The sequence below is a fragment of the Nicotiana tomentosiformis genome, chromosome 6 (genome assembly GCF_000390325.3).
Source record: "Nicotiana tomentosiformis chromosome 6, ASM39032v3, whole genome shotgun sequence".
In the NCBI taxonomy this organism is placed as follows: Eukaryota; Viridiplantae; Streptophyta; class Magnoliopsida; order Solanales; family Solanaceae; genus Nicotiana; species Nicotiana tomentosiformis.
The window spans coordinates 115,470,917-115,490,998 of NC_090817.1; the positions used below are offsets into that span (position 1 = coordinate 115,470,917).

The 20,082-nt window shown below is 41.1% G+C and overlaps 1 protein-coding gene and 1 pseudogene across 1 annotated transcript; one reads left to right on the plus strand and one right to left on the minus strand.

The window, feature by feature from the left end:
• The first annotated feature begins 12,268 nt into the window (after nucleotides 1–12,268).
• LOC104116534 (mitogen-activated protein kinase kinase kinase 20-like) lies at nucleotides 12,269–13,569 on the plus strand. The gene has a single exon (XM_018777782.3). It carries the CDS (start codon nucleotides 12,364–12,366, stop codon nucleotides 13,351–13,353), a length of 990 nt encoding a protein of 329 aa, XP_018633298.1. The 5' UTR covers nucleotides 12,269–12,363; the 3' UTR covers nucleotides 13,354–13,569.
• A 1,271-nt stretch (nucleotides 13,570–14,840) lies between these two features.
• On the minus strand, nucleotides 14,841–16,407 carry LOC104116535 (endoglucanase 16-like; annotated as a pseudogene).
• Nucleotides 16,408–20,082: the final 3,675 nt, after the last annotated feature.

The following is a 20,082-nucleotide window of genomic DNA, read 5'->3' on the forward strand; positions in this document are numbered from 1 at the left end:
CTAGGATGTCTTGGAGCCGTGTCTAGTAGGGCCCTTCTTATCAGTGTATTGTCGACCACATCTATAATTAGGGGGCTACTTGGACATTTAAGAATGATACCCTTCATTGTTGTTCTATATCGTGTAATAGAGCGAAACGCGAGATTGTTTTCCCCTAACTCATGCATTGTTCTAACTTTCAGTAAATGGCACCTAAGAAGAGAGCGAGAACTGGCCAAGAAGCCAATATCACCCCAAGAGTGGTTGTTGATCCCTTACTTGATAATGCAGGGAGGATAATCTCCCTTCTATCACACTGCCTGGTTCGTCTATTCCAGAACATACTGCTGCAGTTCCTACACCCGCAGAGGGTGCCATAATCCCGCCCACCGATATACCTGTTCCACCTCTAGCCCCAGCTCCAGGTCCCGGTATTTCTGATGGGGATCTTAGGGGAGCTATTCAGATGATGACTCAGTTAGTAGCTTCTCAGGCCCAAAGGTCAAATGTTGCACCCACCCTATTTAGCTTGCAAGAGGATTCTTCTAGTTCCAGGGTAAATAGGTTCCCTCAGTTAGACCCTCCAGTGTTCACAAGTACTGATCCCGGGGCAAGCCCTCAGGATTTCATTGATGAGATGCATAAGACTCTCCGAGTTATGCGTGCTATTGAAGTAGAGGGGGTAGAGTTGGCCTCTTATCATCTGAAAGGGGTGGCATATTCCTGGTTTGAAATGTGGGAAGATTCCCGTGGGGAGGGGAGCCCTCCGGCGAGATGGAGTGAGTTCGCGGATGCCTTCATAGACCATTTCTTGCCTGCCGAGACTAAGGCAGACTGTGCTATGGAGTTTGAGACCCTTAAACAGGGTAGTAGGAATGTGTGGGAGTATCACATGGAGTTCGTGCGCCTGTCGAAGTATGCTGTTTATATGATGCTGACTATGGAGACAAGAGTGCGCTAATTTATGTAGGGCCTAAGCCCTTTGGTTATTAATGAGGCTGCCACAGCTGCTCTAAATTCTAACATGAACTATGGAAGGATGGTGGCATTTGCCCAAGCTACGAAGGCTCGAAAGTTAAAGCTCAGGATGGAACGGGAAAGTAGTAGTAGGGCCCGATCAGCGGGCAACCTTGGGGATTCATTCGGAGGTTGGAGATCAGCTTTTCGGGGAGGATTATCAGGGCCATCCCAGTCTTATGCTCAGTCTTCAGCTAGTGCCCTGCCATCAGGGCACGGTCAACAGCAGGGGATTCACTTTAGGCCCGGTCAGGGCAGCAGGGGGTCCCACCATCAGGGCCGATCAGGGGGGAGATTCCAGTAGCAGCAGAGGGCCCCATGCCCTAAGTGTGGGAGGATACATTCGGGAGTCTGCTACCTGGACATGCCAGTATGTTACAGATGCAGAATGAGAGGCCATATTTAGAGGGAGTGTCGTGCATCCCGTCAGGGTGCAGGCAGGGGCACAACTCAGTCATCCAGTCCTACAGCTGCCACATCTTCAGCACACCCTCCAACTCGAGGCTCTTCAGCACCCGCAAGGCGTGGTATAACTAGGGGTGGTGCACAGAGTTCGGGAGGACCCAGCCGATTCTATGCTATGAGTGGTCGACAGAGTGCGGAGGCTTCCCCAGATGTCGTCACAAGTATATTGACCGTTCAATATCATGATGTGTATGCCCTTATTGATCCCGGATCTTCTTTGTCCTATGTTACTCCTTATGTTTCTATGAGCTTCGGGGTAGAACCGAAACAGCTTCATGAGCCATTCTCTGTATCTACCCCAATTGGCGAGTTTATTACGGCCGCATGGGTTTATAGAGATTGTGTTGTCACAGTGCATGGTCGGGATACCATGGCCAATCTTATTGAACTAGGTATGATCGATTTTGATGTAATAATGGGAATGGATTGGCTTTATTCATGTTTTGCCAAACTCAATTGCCGAGCCAGAATCATGAGGCTTGAGTTTCCTAACGAGCTAGTTGTTGAGTGGGTGAGGAATATTGTTATGCCAAAAGGTAGGTTTATTTCTTACCTTAAGGCCACAAAGATGATCAGGAAGGGGTATATTTACCATTTGGTCTGAGTTACGGACACCACTGCTGAGGTGCCTACCCTTGAATCTGTACCAATTGTGAATGAATTCCCCGATGTATTTTCGGATGAGCTCCCTGGAATTCCCCCAGACAGGGAGATTGATTTTGGGATTGATGTGATGCCGGGCACACAACCTATATCCATTCCACCTTATAGAATAGCGCCGACAGAATTAAAAGAGCTAAAGGAACAACTAAGGGATTTGCTAAAGAAAGGTTTCATCCGATCGAGTGTGTCGCTTTGGGGCGCACCGGTTCTCTTTGTCAGGAAGAAAGATGGATCGCTGCGGATGTGTATTGATTACCAGCAACTCAACAAAGTCACAATCAAAAACAAATACCCATTGCCTAGAATAGATGATTTGTTTGATCAATTACAAGGTGCTAAGTTCTTCTCCAAAATTGATTTGCGGTCCGGGTACCATCAATTAAAGGTAAGGGAGCAGGATATTCCAAAAACAGCTTTTAGAACTCGGTATGGGCACTTTAAATTTTTGGTAATGTCTTTCGGGCTAACAAATGCCCCTGCAGCTTTCATGGATCTTATGAATCGAGTCTTCAAGTCGTTCCTCGACTCCTTTGTGACAGTATTCATTGACGACATCCTTGTATATTCACGAAGTCGAGAGGATCACGCCGATCACCTCAGGGCAGTTATGCAAACTCTTCATCAACACCAATTATATGCAAAGTTCCCGAAATGTGAATTTTGGCTTGAATCTATTACATTCATGGGTCATGTCGTCTCCGGAGAAGGAATTAAGGTTGATCCTCAAAAGATTGCAGCGGTGAAAGATTGGCCTAGACCTACTACTCCAACAGAGATTCGCAGTTTCTTGGGTTTGGCAGGGTATTATAGGAGGTTTGTGGAGGGGTTATCCACTCTAGCCTCTCCATTGACTAAATTGACGCAGAAGGTAGTTAAGTTCCAGTGGTCCGATGCTTGTGAAAGGAGCTTCCAGGAATTGAAATCCCGATTGACTTCGGCGCCGGTATTGACCCTGCTAGAGAGTACCGAGGGGTTTGTGGTGTATTGTGATGCTTCAAGGATCGGTCTTGGGTGTGTATTAATGCAATATGGTAAGGTTATAGCATATGATTCAAGGCAACTTAAGAATCATGAAAAGAACTATCCAACTCATGACTTAGAGCTTGCGGCGGTAGTTTTTGCATTAAAAATTTGGTGTCATTATTTGTATGGAGTCCATATAGATGTATTCACGGACCGCAAGAGTATTCAATACATCTTCAAATAGAAGGAATTGAACTTAAGGCAGAGAAGGTGGCTTGAGTTACTCAAAGATTATGACATCGACATTTTATATCATCTGGGGAAAGCTAATGTGGTGGCGGATGCTCTTAGTCGGAAATCTATGGGTAGTTTGGCTCACTTGGAGGCATGTCAAAGGCCCTTGGCCCGGGAGATTCACCAGTTGGCCAGTTTGGGAGTTCGTCTTACGGACTCTAGTAATGGGGGAGTGATTGTGCGGAATAGGGCGAAATCATCGCTTGTGACGGAGGTCAAGGAGAAGCAATACAGTGATCCAGTGTTGGTGCAACTGAAGGAAGGGATTCATAAACATAAGACTACAGTTTTTTCTCTTGGCATGGATGACGGTACATTACGGTACGCAGGACGACTACGTGTTCCAAACGTAGATGGTCTTCGGGAAAGAATCATGGCAGAAGCGCATACTTCTAGATATTCCATGCACCCAGGCTCTACAAAAATATATCATGATCTCAAAGAAGTTTACTGGTGGAATGACATGTAGAGAGGTGTGGAGGACTTTGTGGCAAAATGTTCAAACTGTCAACAAGTGAAGGCCGAGCATCAAAGGCTCGGTGGGTTAGCTTAGAGTATAAAAATTCCAATGTGGAAATGGGAAATGATCAACATGGATTTTGTGGTAGGGTTACCACGCACGCCGCGTAGGTTTGACTCAATTTGGGTGATCGTGGATCGACTCATAAAATCAGCTCACATTTTGCCAGTTAAATCCACCGACACTGCGGAACAATATGCTCAGTTGTATATCAAGGAAATAGTCAGGCTTCATGGCACTCCGGTTTCCATCATTTCCGATCGAGGGGCCCAATTCACAGCTAATTTCTGGAAGAAGTTTCAGCAAGGTTTGGGTACGCAGGTAAATCTTAGCACGACTTTCCATCCACAGACTGACGGGAAAGCAAAGCAGACTATTCAGACGCTTGAGGACATGTTGCGTGCGTGTGTGCTTGACTTCAAGGGTAGCTGGGATGATCATTTGCCGCTCATAGAATTTGCTTATAACAACGGTTTCCATGCCAGTATTCAGATGGCGCCGTTTGAGGCCTTGTATGATAGAAGATGTAGATTGCCGATTGGGTGGTTCGAGGTTGGAGAAGCTGAATTAATAGGACCAGACCTTGTGCATCAGGCTACAAAAAAAGGTTAAGATCATAAAAGAGCGGCTGAAAACTGCTCAGAGTCGTCAAAAATCCTACTCGGATGTTCGTCACAAAGACTTAGAGTTCAAAGAAGATGATTGGGTGTTCTTGAAGGTATCTCCCATGAAGGGGATCATGCGGTTTGGGAAGAAAGGAAAATTAAGTTCGAGGTATGTCGGGCCATATAGAATCATTCAAATGATAGGTCAGGTGGCGTACAAGCTTGAACTACTTCCTGAGATGTCATTAGTACACCCGGTATTCTATGTGTCCATGTTGAAGAAGGTAGTTGGAGATTCGTACGCTATTGTGCCGATTGAGACCATCGAGGTTAGTGAAGAATTGTCATATGGAGAAATTACGGTTGCTATTCTTGATAGGCAGGTCCGAAAGTTGAGAAACAAAGAAATTGCATCCGTGAAGGTGTTATGGCAAAACCAACAAGTCGAAGAGGCTACTTGGGAAGCCGAGAATGAAATGAAAGAAAAGTACCCTCATTTGTTTGAATAGACATGTAATAGTTCTATGAATTTGTTTCCCCTAAAGTTTGTATCGCTTGTTCGGCTAATATAAAGACACTCCTTTCTAGCTATATATGTTGTTATTTTGCATTTTGTTGTGTCATTTAATTTTATATATGTTGCTAAGGTGTGCTTCGGGGGTTCTCTGGCAGGTGGATAGGCCTAAATACAAAGGAAACTAATGGCAAAATTTTCAGGAAGTTAGGAAGTTAGGCAAATTTGGGGCTGATGGTATGTGGCATAACTGAAACTGTTTCGTGGTGCCAAGATAGATTCCTGCGTTACTATTGGTTCGGACTTTTTTTGGATTGAACAGTACCCTACGGACTGAGAGGAAAATATTTCGTAGAAGAACGCATTTCTGCGGCCCATTATGCGGCCTCATAATCACTCTGCGGACCGCATAATGGCCACAGAGTGAAGCAGTAAGTTTGGCCAAATTGAGGTCAGTTTTGCGGTCGATTATCCGACCGCATAATCGATATGCGGACCGCATATCGGTCACATAATTCCTCTTGGGTTTCTGCAGAGAGAGTTCTGCGGTGCATTATGCGACCATAGAATAAGTATGCGGACCGCATACTAGTCGCATACCTGAGCCGAAAGTTTAGGACCCTGAGGGCTATTTCTACGATTACTTTGCGGACCGCATAACCATTATGCGGTCGCATATGCGACCGTAGACCTGTGTCGGGGCACCATTTTTCTTAATTTAAAACCCGACCCCTATTCCGTTAAAACACCCCCTTATGTCTATTTTGAGCTCATTTTCTGATACTTCTAGAGTGAGAGAGAGAGGGTTCAAGAGGGAGGGCCTAAGTTTTCATCAAATTGATCTTCAATCATCACTCAAAGCCTTGGAAATATTTAAGTAGAGCACCAAAATTCTTCATCCTAAAAGGTAAGGCTTCATCACCCCAGCTCTAAATTTCAAACATAGCTATAATGGGGTACTAGGGTGATACTTCATGAGTATGAGGGTGGTTTATCTTGCATGCATGTGGGATAAAGAGTGTGGGGAAAGAAAGTGAGTTAGAGCTATGAACGTTTTCCTAATTCTGGGTTCAATTTGTATATTGCTAAAATAGATTGAGGTTTCTAAGGGTTCCGGATTATTGTAGAGTCCAAAGAAGTGAAATTGAGGTATGTATGGCTAACTCTCTTCTTCTTGGAATCAAACTCCTGGTGTCCGAATAATTGGTGTAAGTTCCAACTTGATTATACTAGAATCGTTTGCCTTAGTGTGTTTGATTGAAAGATTCATGTTCCCTAATTGTTTTAGATGGTTACCATGTCATCATGCTATTTAATAATGTAATTATGATTTTCCAAGCTCCTTCCCTTATGTGTGAAATGCCTTATGTGATGGTACTTATCGACATGAATGATGATGTTATTCTAACAAATAAAAAAAGGGAAAGATTTGAATTGTAAAATGTGCCTAAGTACCAAGAACTACTTAATAAATGAGGTTGTTTGTGCCATGTAATAGAGATGGGAAAGAAATGTGAATTGAGTGGACAGTTGAAAGAGGTTATGTCTCAAGTGAGATGGCTTAGCTGATCGGGCCGAGATCGGACGCCATGCTGTACACATGGTGGCATTTGTGTTGGAATTATTGAATTACATTGGGGGATATAGATATGTCTCACTTGAGAAAAATGAACTAGCAATGTTTATATATTTATATAACTGATCTCTCCCCGATTTTACAAATGGTGATGCGATCCCTTTTTGGGTTATGAATGAGTCGGGTAGGAAAGGTTTAATAGGCTTGCTCGACCGGGTTCACCTGGTTGAGCACCGGTCTCGCTCCCCGAGGTTGGGGCGTGACAACTTACTTCAGATTCCTCATCGGATTCTCCAATTGCCATAAGTGCTTGTTCATCTTCATCTTCATCATCTGAGTCCTTATTTGAGCTTTCTCCCCAAGTAACAACCATAGCCTTTGTTGATCCTTTATTCTTCTTGGGATGAACCTGTTTCTTCTTTCTGTTTCTTTGTTCAGCTCTTTCCTTCTTCAATTTAATTTCCCATTGAGGGCAGTTTTTGATGTGGTGATCAGTCTTCCCATACTTGTAGCAGCCCTCATTGGTCTGTTTTTCAGGAACCCTTGGTTTGCTGTAGCCTCCACTTATTGAAGAACCCTTTCCTCTCATTAGGTACTTCTTGAAGTCCTTTGTGATCATAGCCATTTCATTATCTTCTAGATCAGAACCTTCAGTGATTCTGAGTGCCAGGCTCCTTTCCTTCTTGGGTACATCCATCTTCATGGTTTGCCTTCTAAGTTCATAAGCAGTGAGATTTCCAATTATCTCATCCAACCTAAGAGTGGCAATATTCTTTGATTCCTGAATGGCTGTGATTTTGCTCTCCCAAGTAACTGGCAGAACCCTTATCAGAATCTTCTCACCTCTGTCTTCTTCAGAAATAATCCTTCCAAGAGACTTAAGTTCATTTGTCAGTGTGATGAACCTTGTATACATCTCTTGGATGGTTTCCTCGTCCTTCATGGTGAAATTCTCATATTGAGAATACAGTAGTGTTCCTCTGGACCTCTTCACTTGAGGTGTTCCTTCATGGGCCACTTGCAAAGTGTCCTAGATTTCCTTAGCAGTGGTACAACTTTGGATTCTACTGTACTCATCTGGACCGAGTCTACAAATAAGCCATTTTTTGGCTTTAGCATTCTTCTCCCATTTCCTCAAGTCGTCAGCAGTGCAGTCAACTCTTGTTTTTGGCACCTCTTCTCCTTCGACATTTATCATCATGGTAGCCAGTGGACCATCTGTGACAATGTTCCATAGCTCATAGTCTTCTCCTATGATGTGATCTCTTATCCTATTTTTCCACCAAGAGTAATACTGGCCATTGAAGAGTGGTGGCCTAGCAGTGGATTGCCCTTCCCAGTTTTCAGGTGGTACACTCATCTTGATCTTCTCCTAAGGTGTTAGCCTCTTTAAGGATAACCTGCTCTGATACCAATTGATGTTTTAACTTCAATACCACACAAGAAGGGGGGGGTGTGATTTATGTGGTGTCTAATTTTTCTCGTGCACAGATTAAGGAAGGACCTGATTCTTCTATGTGTTCCTTATACTATTGTTGCGGAATAATAAATGTAGAAATTAAAGAACACAAGTATTTTACATGAAATACACCTGGCTAAAAAGGTAAAAAAAATCACGACCTACTTCCCAGTAGGATTTTCCCAAACTCTCCACTAAATCACTGAGACAAAAACTGCATTTACAAAACACTTTTGTAAACCTAGGATTAACTCTAATCCCGTTATGGCAACCAGCCTCTAACTGCTGCGACAACTTCAAGTTACTATAACTTGAATACTCTGAGTACCTATTACAATTACCTCTAGATAAAGCTAAAATGTACAATATGAAAACACCTACTACAATTGAACTAGAATAAAAGACAGACACTTGGAGCTGGTTCTTCTATCTGGTTCATGTAGCTTCAGGTTCGCACACTTGAATCACACACGAATTGCTTGCAAAATGCCTTGATATTTTGCTCTCAATTCACGTTTAACTTCTGCTTTTGTGCGTCCCCTGTAGAATGAGAACATCATGCGATTTATAGAGTTAGTAGAGTAGAAAATAACTAGAGTTCTAATGCTACTCTTCCTTGGTGGAAGAGTTTTAGTTGATCTAAACCTCTAACTCCTCCCTTATCTTGGATAGTGTTCTCTTTGATTAAGGAGTCCTTCTCCTTATCAATTATGCAACCCTTTTCGATCAAGAGATATCAATTATTATGCCAGATTTCGTTTATCTCCTGCATGTGCATCTCACGTGTTTTGAATCTGCCCGTGTCTATGCCGACCAGTGATGGACCTGGTTCATCCTTGAGTTCCTTTGTCAATCTTCAAAACTATTCTTTACTTGGTCCAACAACACGGTTAACTCGAGATTTATTCATAAGTACTGATATTACCAGTGCATCTTTGTAGGGATGCACGATGCCCTCAGCGTTTTCATCGTTGAAGGACAAGGTTCCCTCTGGGACATAATCCCGAGTTCGTTTTTCCCTTGTGATAGATACTTTAGTGCGCTTCAGCATCGGCCCCCAGGGAATGTCGATCCCATCGATGATCATGTTAATGACGTGCTGAGGTTCCTCCTGTTCGATCTGTTTACCAGAATCTTTGTTCCTAAATTGGTTCTTGGCTCGATCAGTCAGGAACTCTCGGAGATCCCTGTTATCGAATAGTCGGGCTACCTCATCTCTTAATTGTCGGCAATCTTCTGTCTTGTGACCGTGAGTGCCATGATATTTGGGCTGGATCAGACTGTAAGGGTCGAGGCCATTTGATGTCTTTGATATGCCCAATGACGGATACGATGGCGGCAATGTCGACATTAAAATTGTACTCTGATAGCCTTGGTGCTTCCTTCGGCCCGATGGGCCTGTCGAAACTATTTTTTCTCATGAGTCCCTAGTTGTTTTGACCTCGATCACTTCTTCTTTCACTTTTCACGAGATTTTGCCCAGATCCACTACCTATTCGGTCTCCATTGTATGGCTGGTATCGATCCCTGTTCATTCTTTGTTCACGATCAACGTCTCTTCTGATTCTGTCAACCGTTCTGACAGGACAAACGGATCCGGAAGGGGCCCCGAGTTGATCATCTTCGACCCTGATTTTTGATTGATACCGATTATGCACGCCGGCCCAAGTGACGGCCGAGTACTCTACCAGATTTTGTTTCAACTGCTGTAAAGCCAACAAGCTCCGAGCATTGAGTCCCTGGGTGAAGGATTGAACGACCCAATCGTATGGAAAGACAGAAGCTGACAATTTGTAAAGTAAAGATCAGCGGGAACATCTGCCTGAGCGAGCTCAAAATGGGCATTTCCGGCCAGTTTTTCTGCGACTGGAGGCAAGTCTATCCGCTCCATTTGAAATCGGGACACGAATTCCCTAAGCATCTCATTATCCCTCTACTTCACTTTGAAAAGGTCTGATTTCCTGGTCTCGACCTTGATAGCCCCGACGTGTGCTTTTACGAAAGAATCTGCAAGCATAGCAAACAAGTCAAATAAAGTTATGAGGTAGATTGTGATAACATATCATAGCTTCCTTGGACAGAGTTTCCCTGAACTTTTTCAGCAGGACATACTCGATCTTGTCATCCTCCAGGTCGTTCCCTTTGATGGCGCATGTATAGTAGGTCACATGCTCATTTGGGTTGGTTGTTCCGTTGTACTTAGAAATTTCGGGCATGCGGAACTTTTTCGGGATCGGCTTCGGTGCTGTGCTTGGAGGGAAAGGTTTTTGAACAAACTTCTTGGAATCCAGGCCCTTCAATATCGGAAGTTCTCCTGAGATTTGGTCGACCCTGGAATTATAGGTTTTCATCTTTTTTCTATTGCCTTTGATTTTCTTCTCCCCCAATTCTATCCGTTTTGTCAATTCCTCGAGTATTTTTATGATCTCGGGGTTAGTCCCCGATTCATTTTCATTCGGCCTCTCCGTGATCGGTTCATTTCTGCGGGTGACTTCCCGGGATGGATCGGGCTCAACCCTACTCGGCGCTCGGCTTTAGTTCTGCAACTGGTCTATCGCCGCCTGTTAAGCCTATAACATTTCGAAGATCACTCGCAAGTTGATCCCATCGTTTTCATCGTCGTGCGTATTCTGGGCAATTGATCGGACTTCCCTGCGTACGCTGTTCTTGGGATTGGTAGGCAAATTTGTGTTGATGGCCACATGCGAACTGGCGTCGACGAGATCCGCCACCAGGACTCCGCCGAGATCGACTGGGGGCACCTCGTTACCGGGTGCTGCATTGTTCTTTTCGCCATGGTGGCTGGACTCCGTATTCGTGTTTAGAGGGGTAGACTGTGGATTTCACATTTCGATTTTACCCTGGAATCAAAGACACTTCAAAGAACAAGTGTAAAATAGGGTGTGTTGCGGGAATTTGTATCAAATTGCCGCTATTATCCTTAGCCCCACGGTGGGCGTCAAACTATTTACCGTCAAAATCGAATAACAATTAAATTTATAAGTGGCTTTAAAGGTACGCGGATTAACTTGACAAAAAGCGAGAAATTAAGTTGCTATTGATTGAACAAAGATAAGATAAATTCAAACCACACGAGTTGGATAATTTCAGCCTTGATGGAATAATCGCTCTCGAGCCAGGCTTATCACGACCGGTGTCGATAAACAGAAGAACAAGAGCTTAAAGATAGAGAAAATAATAATTTATTACTTTTGAGTGCGTGTTACAATGTGTCAAAATGAATTATTAGACCCCCTTTATATAGTATGTGAGTCATATTTTAGGTACAACTCTATAAAAGGTAAAACATCTTCTGATTCACTGATTGCCGGCTCCTTATCGATACTCGCCGTGATCCCCGTCGTAATATTCGGCCGGTTCCGGATATGTCGATCTTCTGTTGGCTGTCCTGGATTGTCTGATAATGTTCTTCGAAGTCGCTCGTGGCTAGGATTGACTCCAGGATCATGGCCTCGATATTCACGAAGGCAAGCGTCATGCCCCCGGGTTCTAGTCCAGTTGGACTTTGGCTCGATTTCGGTCCCTTATTGCCATGTCTCGAGCTTGACTTATCTTGTCGGAGGTTAGGATGCATCATTAGCTCGGTTTCACCCGTATACAAGTACATTAATTAGCAATTTGTAATGGGAAGAATTAGGTTATTATCTCAAGAGTAAGAATAACCGTTGAACTTTGAATTAAGAATATTTTACTTCTAGTATTGTACAAAAATAGGAATTGACAAAATATTCAGAATAGTCCTACTAACGAAAGGGAGTTGCTATATTTCCTTTAATTGTTGCTTTTACTCTTACTTAAAATAGAAATAACAACTTTCGTTAAATGACCTAATTAGTCTCTTTTGAAATAAAATATCTACATTTTTATTGGTGTAAATCCAGTGGTAAAATTGAGGACAACGTAATTAATTTATGTAGATGGACGTACCTAAAAGATGGCAATATTACAAAGAATTTTTTTACGAGTTATGATAGAGGATAAATTCCATTTAAGTTTTCTTCAGGATTTTCATCTTTAAAATAATTTATTAATTTACACATTATTTCTAGAATAATTTATGCAACAATAAATATAAAATTGAAATCACATACTAAAATTTTGTACTACTCCATTTAGGAATAGGAGAGGAGGCCGAATATAATAGGGTAAACTCAGACTAAATAGCCAAATTAAATAGGAAACAAAACTTTTAGGCAACCAAAATACTTGCTACTACAAAAACTACACTGCGCAGCAGAGGCGAGAGAGACATAGGATATTCACATAACATTAACCTAATTAGTTCTAATGGCGGAAGGAGAAGAAGAAGTAGAAGTTATGTGGAAGAGAGGAAGAACATTGGGGAAAGGAGGATTTGGCTTTGTTTCCTTAGCTTCCACTGATAATATTGATAACGCTGGTACTGTTGATCATTGTCTAATTCCATCACTGATTGCGGTAAAATCTTGTATGTTTAGCCGTTCTGAATCGCTTCAATTAGAGAGGGAATTTCTCCGCATGTTTGAAGACTCTCCTCACATTATTCGCTCGTTCGGTGTTAAAGTTACGCTAGAAGAGGGTGTACTCCTTTACAACTTATTGTTAGAATATGCTTCCGGTGGAAGTTTGGCTGATCGTTTGAATTGTTCAGGGAAAGGAATGCCAGAGGTTGAAGTTACAGAACACACCAAAAACGTCGTTTTAGGGCTTAGTCGGATTCATGGCGCGGGAATTATTCACTGCGACTTAAAGCCTCACAACATTCTACTTGTTACTCCTACTGATGATGATACAACAGGGATTGCCAAGATCGCTGATTTCGGGCTTGCTATGACTTTGGAACAGAGCTGGACACAAAAACATGGTTTGAGAGGAACTAAAAGGTACATGGCACCTGAATCCGTGCTTAATCAGGAGTACGGTCCAGAAGCGGATATTTGGGCTCTTGGCTGTACTGTCTACGAGTTGATCACTGGGAAAGCCCTCTGGGAATCATCCAATTCTGATGCAAAGGTTGATGATGTGTTAAGCCGAATCGGGTACGAGGAACCAAGTTTTGAGAATGCGAAATTGTCAGCAGAGGCAAAAGATTTTTTGAGAAGTTGTCTGGTCAAGAATCCAAGCTTGCGTTGGACGGCGGACATGCTGTTGAATCATTCTTTCCTGAAATCAGCCAACAATGTCCAGCCTGCAACAAAGACAAGGAAGAAGCAAAGTGGTTACATGTCCCTTTTGCGCAGACCCCATCGAAAGACAGCATTCAAGACACAGCCACACATTCGCGATTTGATTATATAACATTGACACAGAGTTCGATGAAATTAGAGATGGAAACTCGTGGAAGGCTGTTGGTACCCGACAATATTAGATAGATTGATCTTAGAACATTGGTTTGATTTGTATGTAAACTAAGAACTACGTGCGGGCTTGATCCTCTCCTAAAGATTTGTTGGTGGGGGTACGTAGGCAGCCTGTGACCAAGATAATCTCAGGTGCAGCCCCTTTTTAGTTTAATTAATAGACTGTATATGTTTATAGTTTATTGAAACTCCTAACAAAGAAAGGTGATTATGTATGTGTTTTTTGGTCATCGATGAGTGGCATCAGTTTTACAATACATGTTTCTGTAAAATGATTGCAGAGATGTACTCTTATTCTTTGATTAATGTGAAGTGCTTTTCCAATTGAATGAAAAAGTTGAACATCCTAGGTTCCATATTCGAAGTTGAATGAAATATTTTGAAGCTTGTTCTTTATACATTCATTGGATTTTTGAGCATCCCAGGTTCCATATTTGATGAAGCCTGATGTGCATTAACACTACTCAGTAGTTGAGTTTGTTATTATGATTGATCCGCAATGTTAGAAATCTTTGGTTTCTTTAATATGATTGATGTGCTGCGCTTTTAGTTACCATATTTGTGCTCGCTCTTTTGTCAACCAATTTAGCAACAATGTTTTTACCTGTCAAGTAATACTGGTTTTGGTGAGTGTGTTATCTTGACTCATGGTGTAACTCTACTGAAGTTTGAAGCTTCTCATTGTGCTTATAAGAGCACAGAAATATTTACCTGGCTATTATGGCAATGTTTCATCTGTACAGGCTCTTTCTTTATTCTGTGTATCCATACAAATTTACACAAAATTTCATCTATAAACCACCACAAGAAAGTACTCTTCGTGGGTGCAGACTTTATGTAACTAATCAACATTGCAACAGTAGTACCTAGATTCTAATCTGTAGAAAAGAGAGATAAACTCATGCTTATTTGCTCCAATCCCTTGCTGCCAGCTAATGAACATGTGGCTAGGTGATCAAGACTGGGCATGGTGCTTCGCGAGCTTTGCAAGGACACCAACAGCCGAAGAATTTGTATATGTTGTAGGCTCAGCCATGGCTGAAGTTGAATGACGATCTTCAAAGTTATCATATCGATCAGGACCACCAACAATGGCTCCTGTTAGCTCATTAGGATTGGGTTTTTCTGTGTTATACCAGTATACAAAACTCATGGAGCAGTCCAACAGTTTGTCTGGAGACAATTTCGGGACAGAGGCACCTCTGTGATGAGCTTGAGTTGGAGGTTTGTTCCCAAAACCAACCATGTGTATTTTAATAATTCATAAGAAACTTTGTGCTTTCATTTCTCAATGACAATTTAAAGGTGTGCCCACATATATGGGCTTAAGGTTTGCATAGTATATTTATCCGACGAAGGGGATTGAATTGAACCCCCTCAAATACATGTAGCTCTGCCTCTGTTAAGATGATCATGTGGTTATATTCATACATTACATGACCCCTTCAACCATTCCTAAAAGGCAAAAAAAAGAATAAGAAAAAAGAAGTACTAACTAATGAGCATAATTTTTATTTTTATTTTTAACAGCTAGTATAAAATTGAGTATTGTCTTACACCCACAGAAATAGCTCTCATGAGTATGACAGCACTAGAAATTTTTATCCAGGTCTGGTCTATTGCTAAATTTAAAATTGTGAGAAGTATCAGAAAAGTGCAAATATATATTACCTGTTGCTTGGCAAAGGCCATGAGATCAGCAGAATTGAACTGTTTGTTACCACAGCTGACCTTTTGCTTATGCTTGGCTAGATAATCACTATAAACACTAAACAGAAGAGCTGTGGCAGTAACATATTGAGTATTAGCTCCATCTCTAAGGTGAACCGGACCCCCTGATAAAATTAGACATTTGGCAGTTGAACTTGTTAGACCATTGAAACAAGCTCAATAGATGAAGTTTATATGTAAAAATAGAGAATTACCTGGAGACATATAAACCTGGTGATATGGGCTATGTGGAAGTATTGAGCAAACATAACAATCAGCTTGTTGCTTAAAGTTCTTTAAATCTTTCTCCCCTTCAAAAAAGAACTGCATTTTATGGACCGAATATCAGCACTTTCTTCGACCCCAATTGTGCCCTAGTGTGGTTACGTGGCACCACACGTTCGCATATATATATAAAGAAAAAAATTTAATTATTACCTTAGAAAGGAGTATTTGAGCTCCAGCATATTTAAGGTCCAACTAAATTCAGCTACAGTTGCAGTAGTAGTCTCTTCTTGGATGAATTCCAAGTATGTCGGCCTCCTGGTTGCTCTATATAGCCATGTTGCTGCCCACAACAATTCATCCTATATATTTTGCACATTTTGATTGACTAACATATTAGCTAATAACTTGCATGTGACTAATTAACCATATAAAATGAACATAAGGGAGAGGGATGTCATGATAGCCAGAAAAGGAGCAATAGAAAGGGCATTCCCCATCATAAGTTCCTTCATGGCTTTTGGCCAACTGAAAAGGCTGAGCCATAAACCCAAAAAGAATACTATGAGCAAAATATCAGGAGCCAAATGAATAAAAGATCACACAATGAGGATAGAATGAGTACCAGTTTGGCTTTGTTGAGAAGTTGACTGGCATAGGTACGATTGGTTCCACGAGATACAACAGAAGTAGCATACTATACTTTACATCGTCATTTACACTATGTGTTGTTTGTAATATTGAGGATTCGTGCTATATTTGCGCTTAATTGAGTTGTTTTTGTGTGAAGGCTCATTTGGAAATAAAGTGGAAAAAAATGGACAAAGAGGTATCAAAGACAACAAAATAGAGCACTAGAGGAACCACGACGCAAGACCGCGAAATCACTGTGCCCCAAATCACGCTAGGTGATTTCTGTTTGGCGCCTTAGAGGGCACCTCGCGAGGTCTATTGCACCAAACTTGGCACCCCTCACTCTGTAAAGCGAGTTCCAGGGCGAGGTGGCAAGGGCGCAACCAGAGGCGGACCCAGGATCTGAGCACGACGGGGGCACCATTGTATACTAATCACTAATGATAAAATTCAGCATACAATTTTTTGAAAACTTAATGATTATGATGACTTATCATCTAAGTATAAACAAAAAGAAGTTCTAAAGAAAAAGAAAGCATCGAACAAAGAGAGATTTCTTCGCAAAATCGGTGCTATGGGAAGAGAAGGTTTTGATTAAGCATCTTCCACACTTTAAAATTTTTAGTTTATTAATAAAAAAAGGGGGTCAGTGATCAAAAGGGCGTTCAGACCTTAAATTATCAAAAACTTACTCAAGAAATCAAGATTAAGGGTATGTTAATAGTCAAAGAACTAAAGAAGAGTCTCAAACTCTTAACTGCCATTGTCGAGTTGGAGTCAAAGTAATTGTTAAAGAAAGTTGTGGCAAAAGAATTTACATTTTTATATTTGTGGAGCGATAAGTTATAATATGAGGCTTTTAATTTTAAGGGAGGAATTTGAAAAAGAAAAATTAATGAAGTTGACTGTTATGTGTTAGTGTTAAACTATAATTGAATTAAAAAAAAATAAAGCAATTTGCTATTAAGTATAAAATAGAAAGGAGAAGAAAAAGCAAGAACTAAGATAGAAAGGAGAAGAAAAAGCAAGAATTAAAGTAGGAAGGAGGAGGAAAGGTTGAAGCTGGGTTTTGAACCCACGACATTCAACAAAAAAGGAAAATTGTGAGCCCCAGCGAACCACTTCGCCGGTCAGCCATTTGGGGGAACGAGCAAATTATTTAAGGGTTCAATCTATATATGTACTGATATATATGACATATATATACAGAGTATTTGCCGAGGCTAACCGGGTTCCGTGACCCCTCAACTCGCAACGTCGGTCCGCCTTTGGACGCGATGCGCCAAGGGCCCTATTCCGAGGCTTTTTGACTCCCAGTCGGCTTAGGAGTTAGTTAATCCAGCCCTAATTGTACCCTAACGTACATATACCTTTTTAACTTGATTTTTGTAAGGGGAGACAAGTTTTGAAGAGGGAAAGACGGCCAGAAGAATTGCAAGCACCGGATCACAAGAGTTTTTTTTTCGTCCTTTCCTTGTTTGTAGATTAATGCTTTCAACTATTAACATATGATTGCTAGCATAACTATGAATAACTAAATTTCTCATAGAGATTGATTGAACCTTTTGGAGGATAAATTCTCGTTACATTCTAATATAGTTTTGTCTTTAAATTTCTCAGGTTGTTCAACTACGCACTTATTTTAGTTAATTGAAGAGCTCTCAATTGAATGTGCAAATTCATTACGTATTACTCGAGCGAGAATATGTATTTAGGTGGTTGTTAAACTACCTTACTCCCTAGGTATATGAGAGATCAATACTGCGAGTTTAAAAGCGAGATTAGAGATAATAAAACTTTTGCGTGATCATAGAGCACACTACAACATTTTCGGCATAAGGCCACACTAATATAGTCAAGAGATATAATCGTGACTAATAGACATGTAGGAATATAATCGTTCCTATTCTTTTCTTGCTGGCCCTCATTTCATTTGCTCGGATGCTTGATCCTCCAATGTGCTACCTTCCCTTTTTGTTTTAACTTTTTCCTTTTCCTGAAGAAGTCTTTTTCTTGTGATTAGGCGCCGGAGAATTTTAACACTATCTGAACAAGGAAGATAGGTTAGTGTTTCAAGCACCCTTGGTGTGATATAGTGATTAATAACGTGGGTGAAAACCATGAGGTTTCAGGTTCAAACTCTGGTAGAGGCAAAACATTAGATGATTTCTTCCCATCAATCCAAGCCTTGGTAGGTATCCAGTGGAATTAATCGAGGTGCGTGTAAGCTGGTCCGGACACTATGATTATAAAAAAAAGATAGGTTAGTGTTTCATTATGAAACTTATTATCCAACTCACAAACTCTATGCAAATATTTTTGAACTCAACAAATGTGGAAGACTTTATCCAACTCAAATAGACAATGCAAATATACTCTCATTTTGACATTTACACCCTTAGCGGGATATTTTGTGTACTTTTCTTTGGGATTGGAAAGAAAGTTGAATGCTTCACTGCTTTATTAGTGTTTCACTTTTACTTTGTTCTAGAATGTAAAATGTATGTGATGTAAATGCCGAATAATTCTAGTTATTGTTGAGATTTTTTTTTTATTTAAGATAAAATAGTCTTAAAATGAGGGTGAATGGGAAATGGAGGGAAAAATAAAATTTTTGAGTAAAATTTTAAGTTTTCCCCTCTTGACAATGAGACATTGTCCCATATTAGAAGAGGAAAAGATTTTTGGTGGGTATATATATAATTGCTCTTCTTGTAGCTCTTAAAGAGTTAAGAAGAAAGCAAGCCTCGCGCCGTCGCTCGCTCGCTCGGCTCGGCTTCGAATTCGGATTTGGTCAAATGATTGATTGATACCAGCCGCCTAATGCTCTTCCCACCATGGCCAAGTGCTTGCTCCACAAACAAGCTGGTGCATGCTCCACAATGGAGGGTGGAAGGTCGTTCATCTTCAAAGCTGACTGCTATAAATATGTGCAGCAGATGTTGAAGAAAGACACACACAAACACCAAACTGAAAACGCTCAACATTGGCTATACATTGCACTCCTTCCTCTCAGCATTTTCATACGATTTTCTGAGTTTCTACTCCTTTGTTCTGCATTGTTTTAACTTCAAACAAACAACTGTAAGTGTGATTTGCTACCGAACTTTGTTTTAGCTGAAACACTGGGGTTTGAAGTACCGCTACACCAGTGTGTGATTCGTTCTATCCTGGGAGAAAATAATCCATAACCTTGGGTGCTAGGAGGGGATTAAATTTCTTAAGGAAACACTGTGAATTCAGTGGGCTCGAATTAATTACTGTTTCATTACGATAACTTATATTTTTCAGAATTATTATTTACAAATACAACAATATTGGCGGGACTAACAATCTTAAGGAATTTAATATTTATTTCTGTATTTGTGTTATTCTTATTATTCTGCAAACTAAAACCTTTGTGGTTTTGTGTACTCCCGTTTTGGAGAGTAAAGCCTTCGTGGCGTTTTGTTGGAGATTAAAATCTACGTGATTTTTACTCCAGTTTGAAAACGTGTATTAAACGTTTGTTTATGTCATTCTTTTACTGAAAAAATGACGACTAAAAGCGAAAACCAAGCTATTCCGACGGTGACTGCCAATGCATCGACAAGCCGAACACCGACGTTGGCACCGATAGAAAAATTCGAAAAATTTTCCAGGATTGATTTCAAGCGCTGGCAGCAGAAGATGTTCTTCTACTTAACTACGTTATGTCTACAGAAGTTCATCAAGGAAGATGTTCCTGATCTGCCAGATAAAACTCCAGAGAATGAACGCTTTATCGTGATTGAAGCATGGGAGTATTCTGATTTTTTATGCAAGAATTATATTCTTAGTGGACTGGATGATAATCTGTATAATGTATATAGTAGCGTGGAGACGTCAAAAGAATTGTGGAATGGCTTGAAAAAAAATATAAAACTGAAGATGCCTGGATGAAGAAATTCGTTGCCGCAAAATTTTTGGACTACAAAATGGTAGATAGCAAGTCTGTTATTACCCAAGTCCAGGAATTGCAAGTAATTATTCATGATCTACTTGCTGAAGGTCTTGTCATCAATGAAGCATTCCAAGTAGCAGCAATGATTGAGAAGTTGCCTCCGTTGTGGAAGGACTT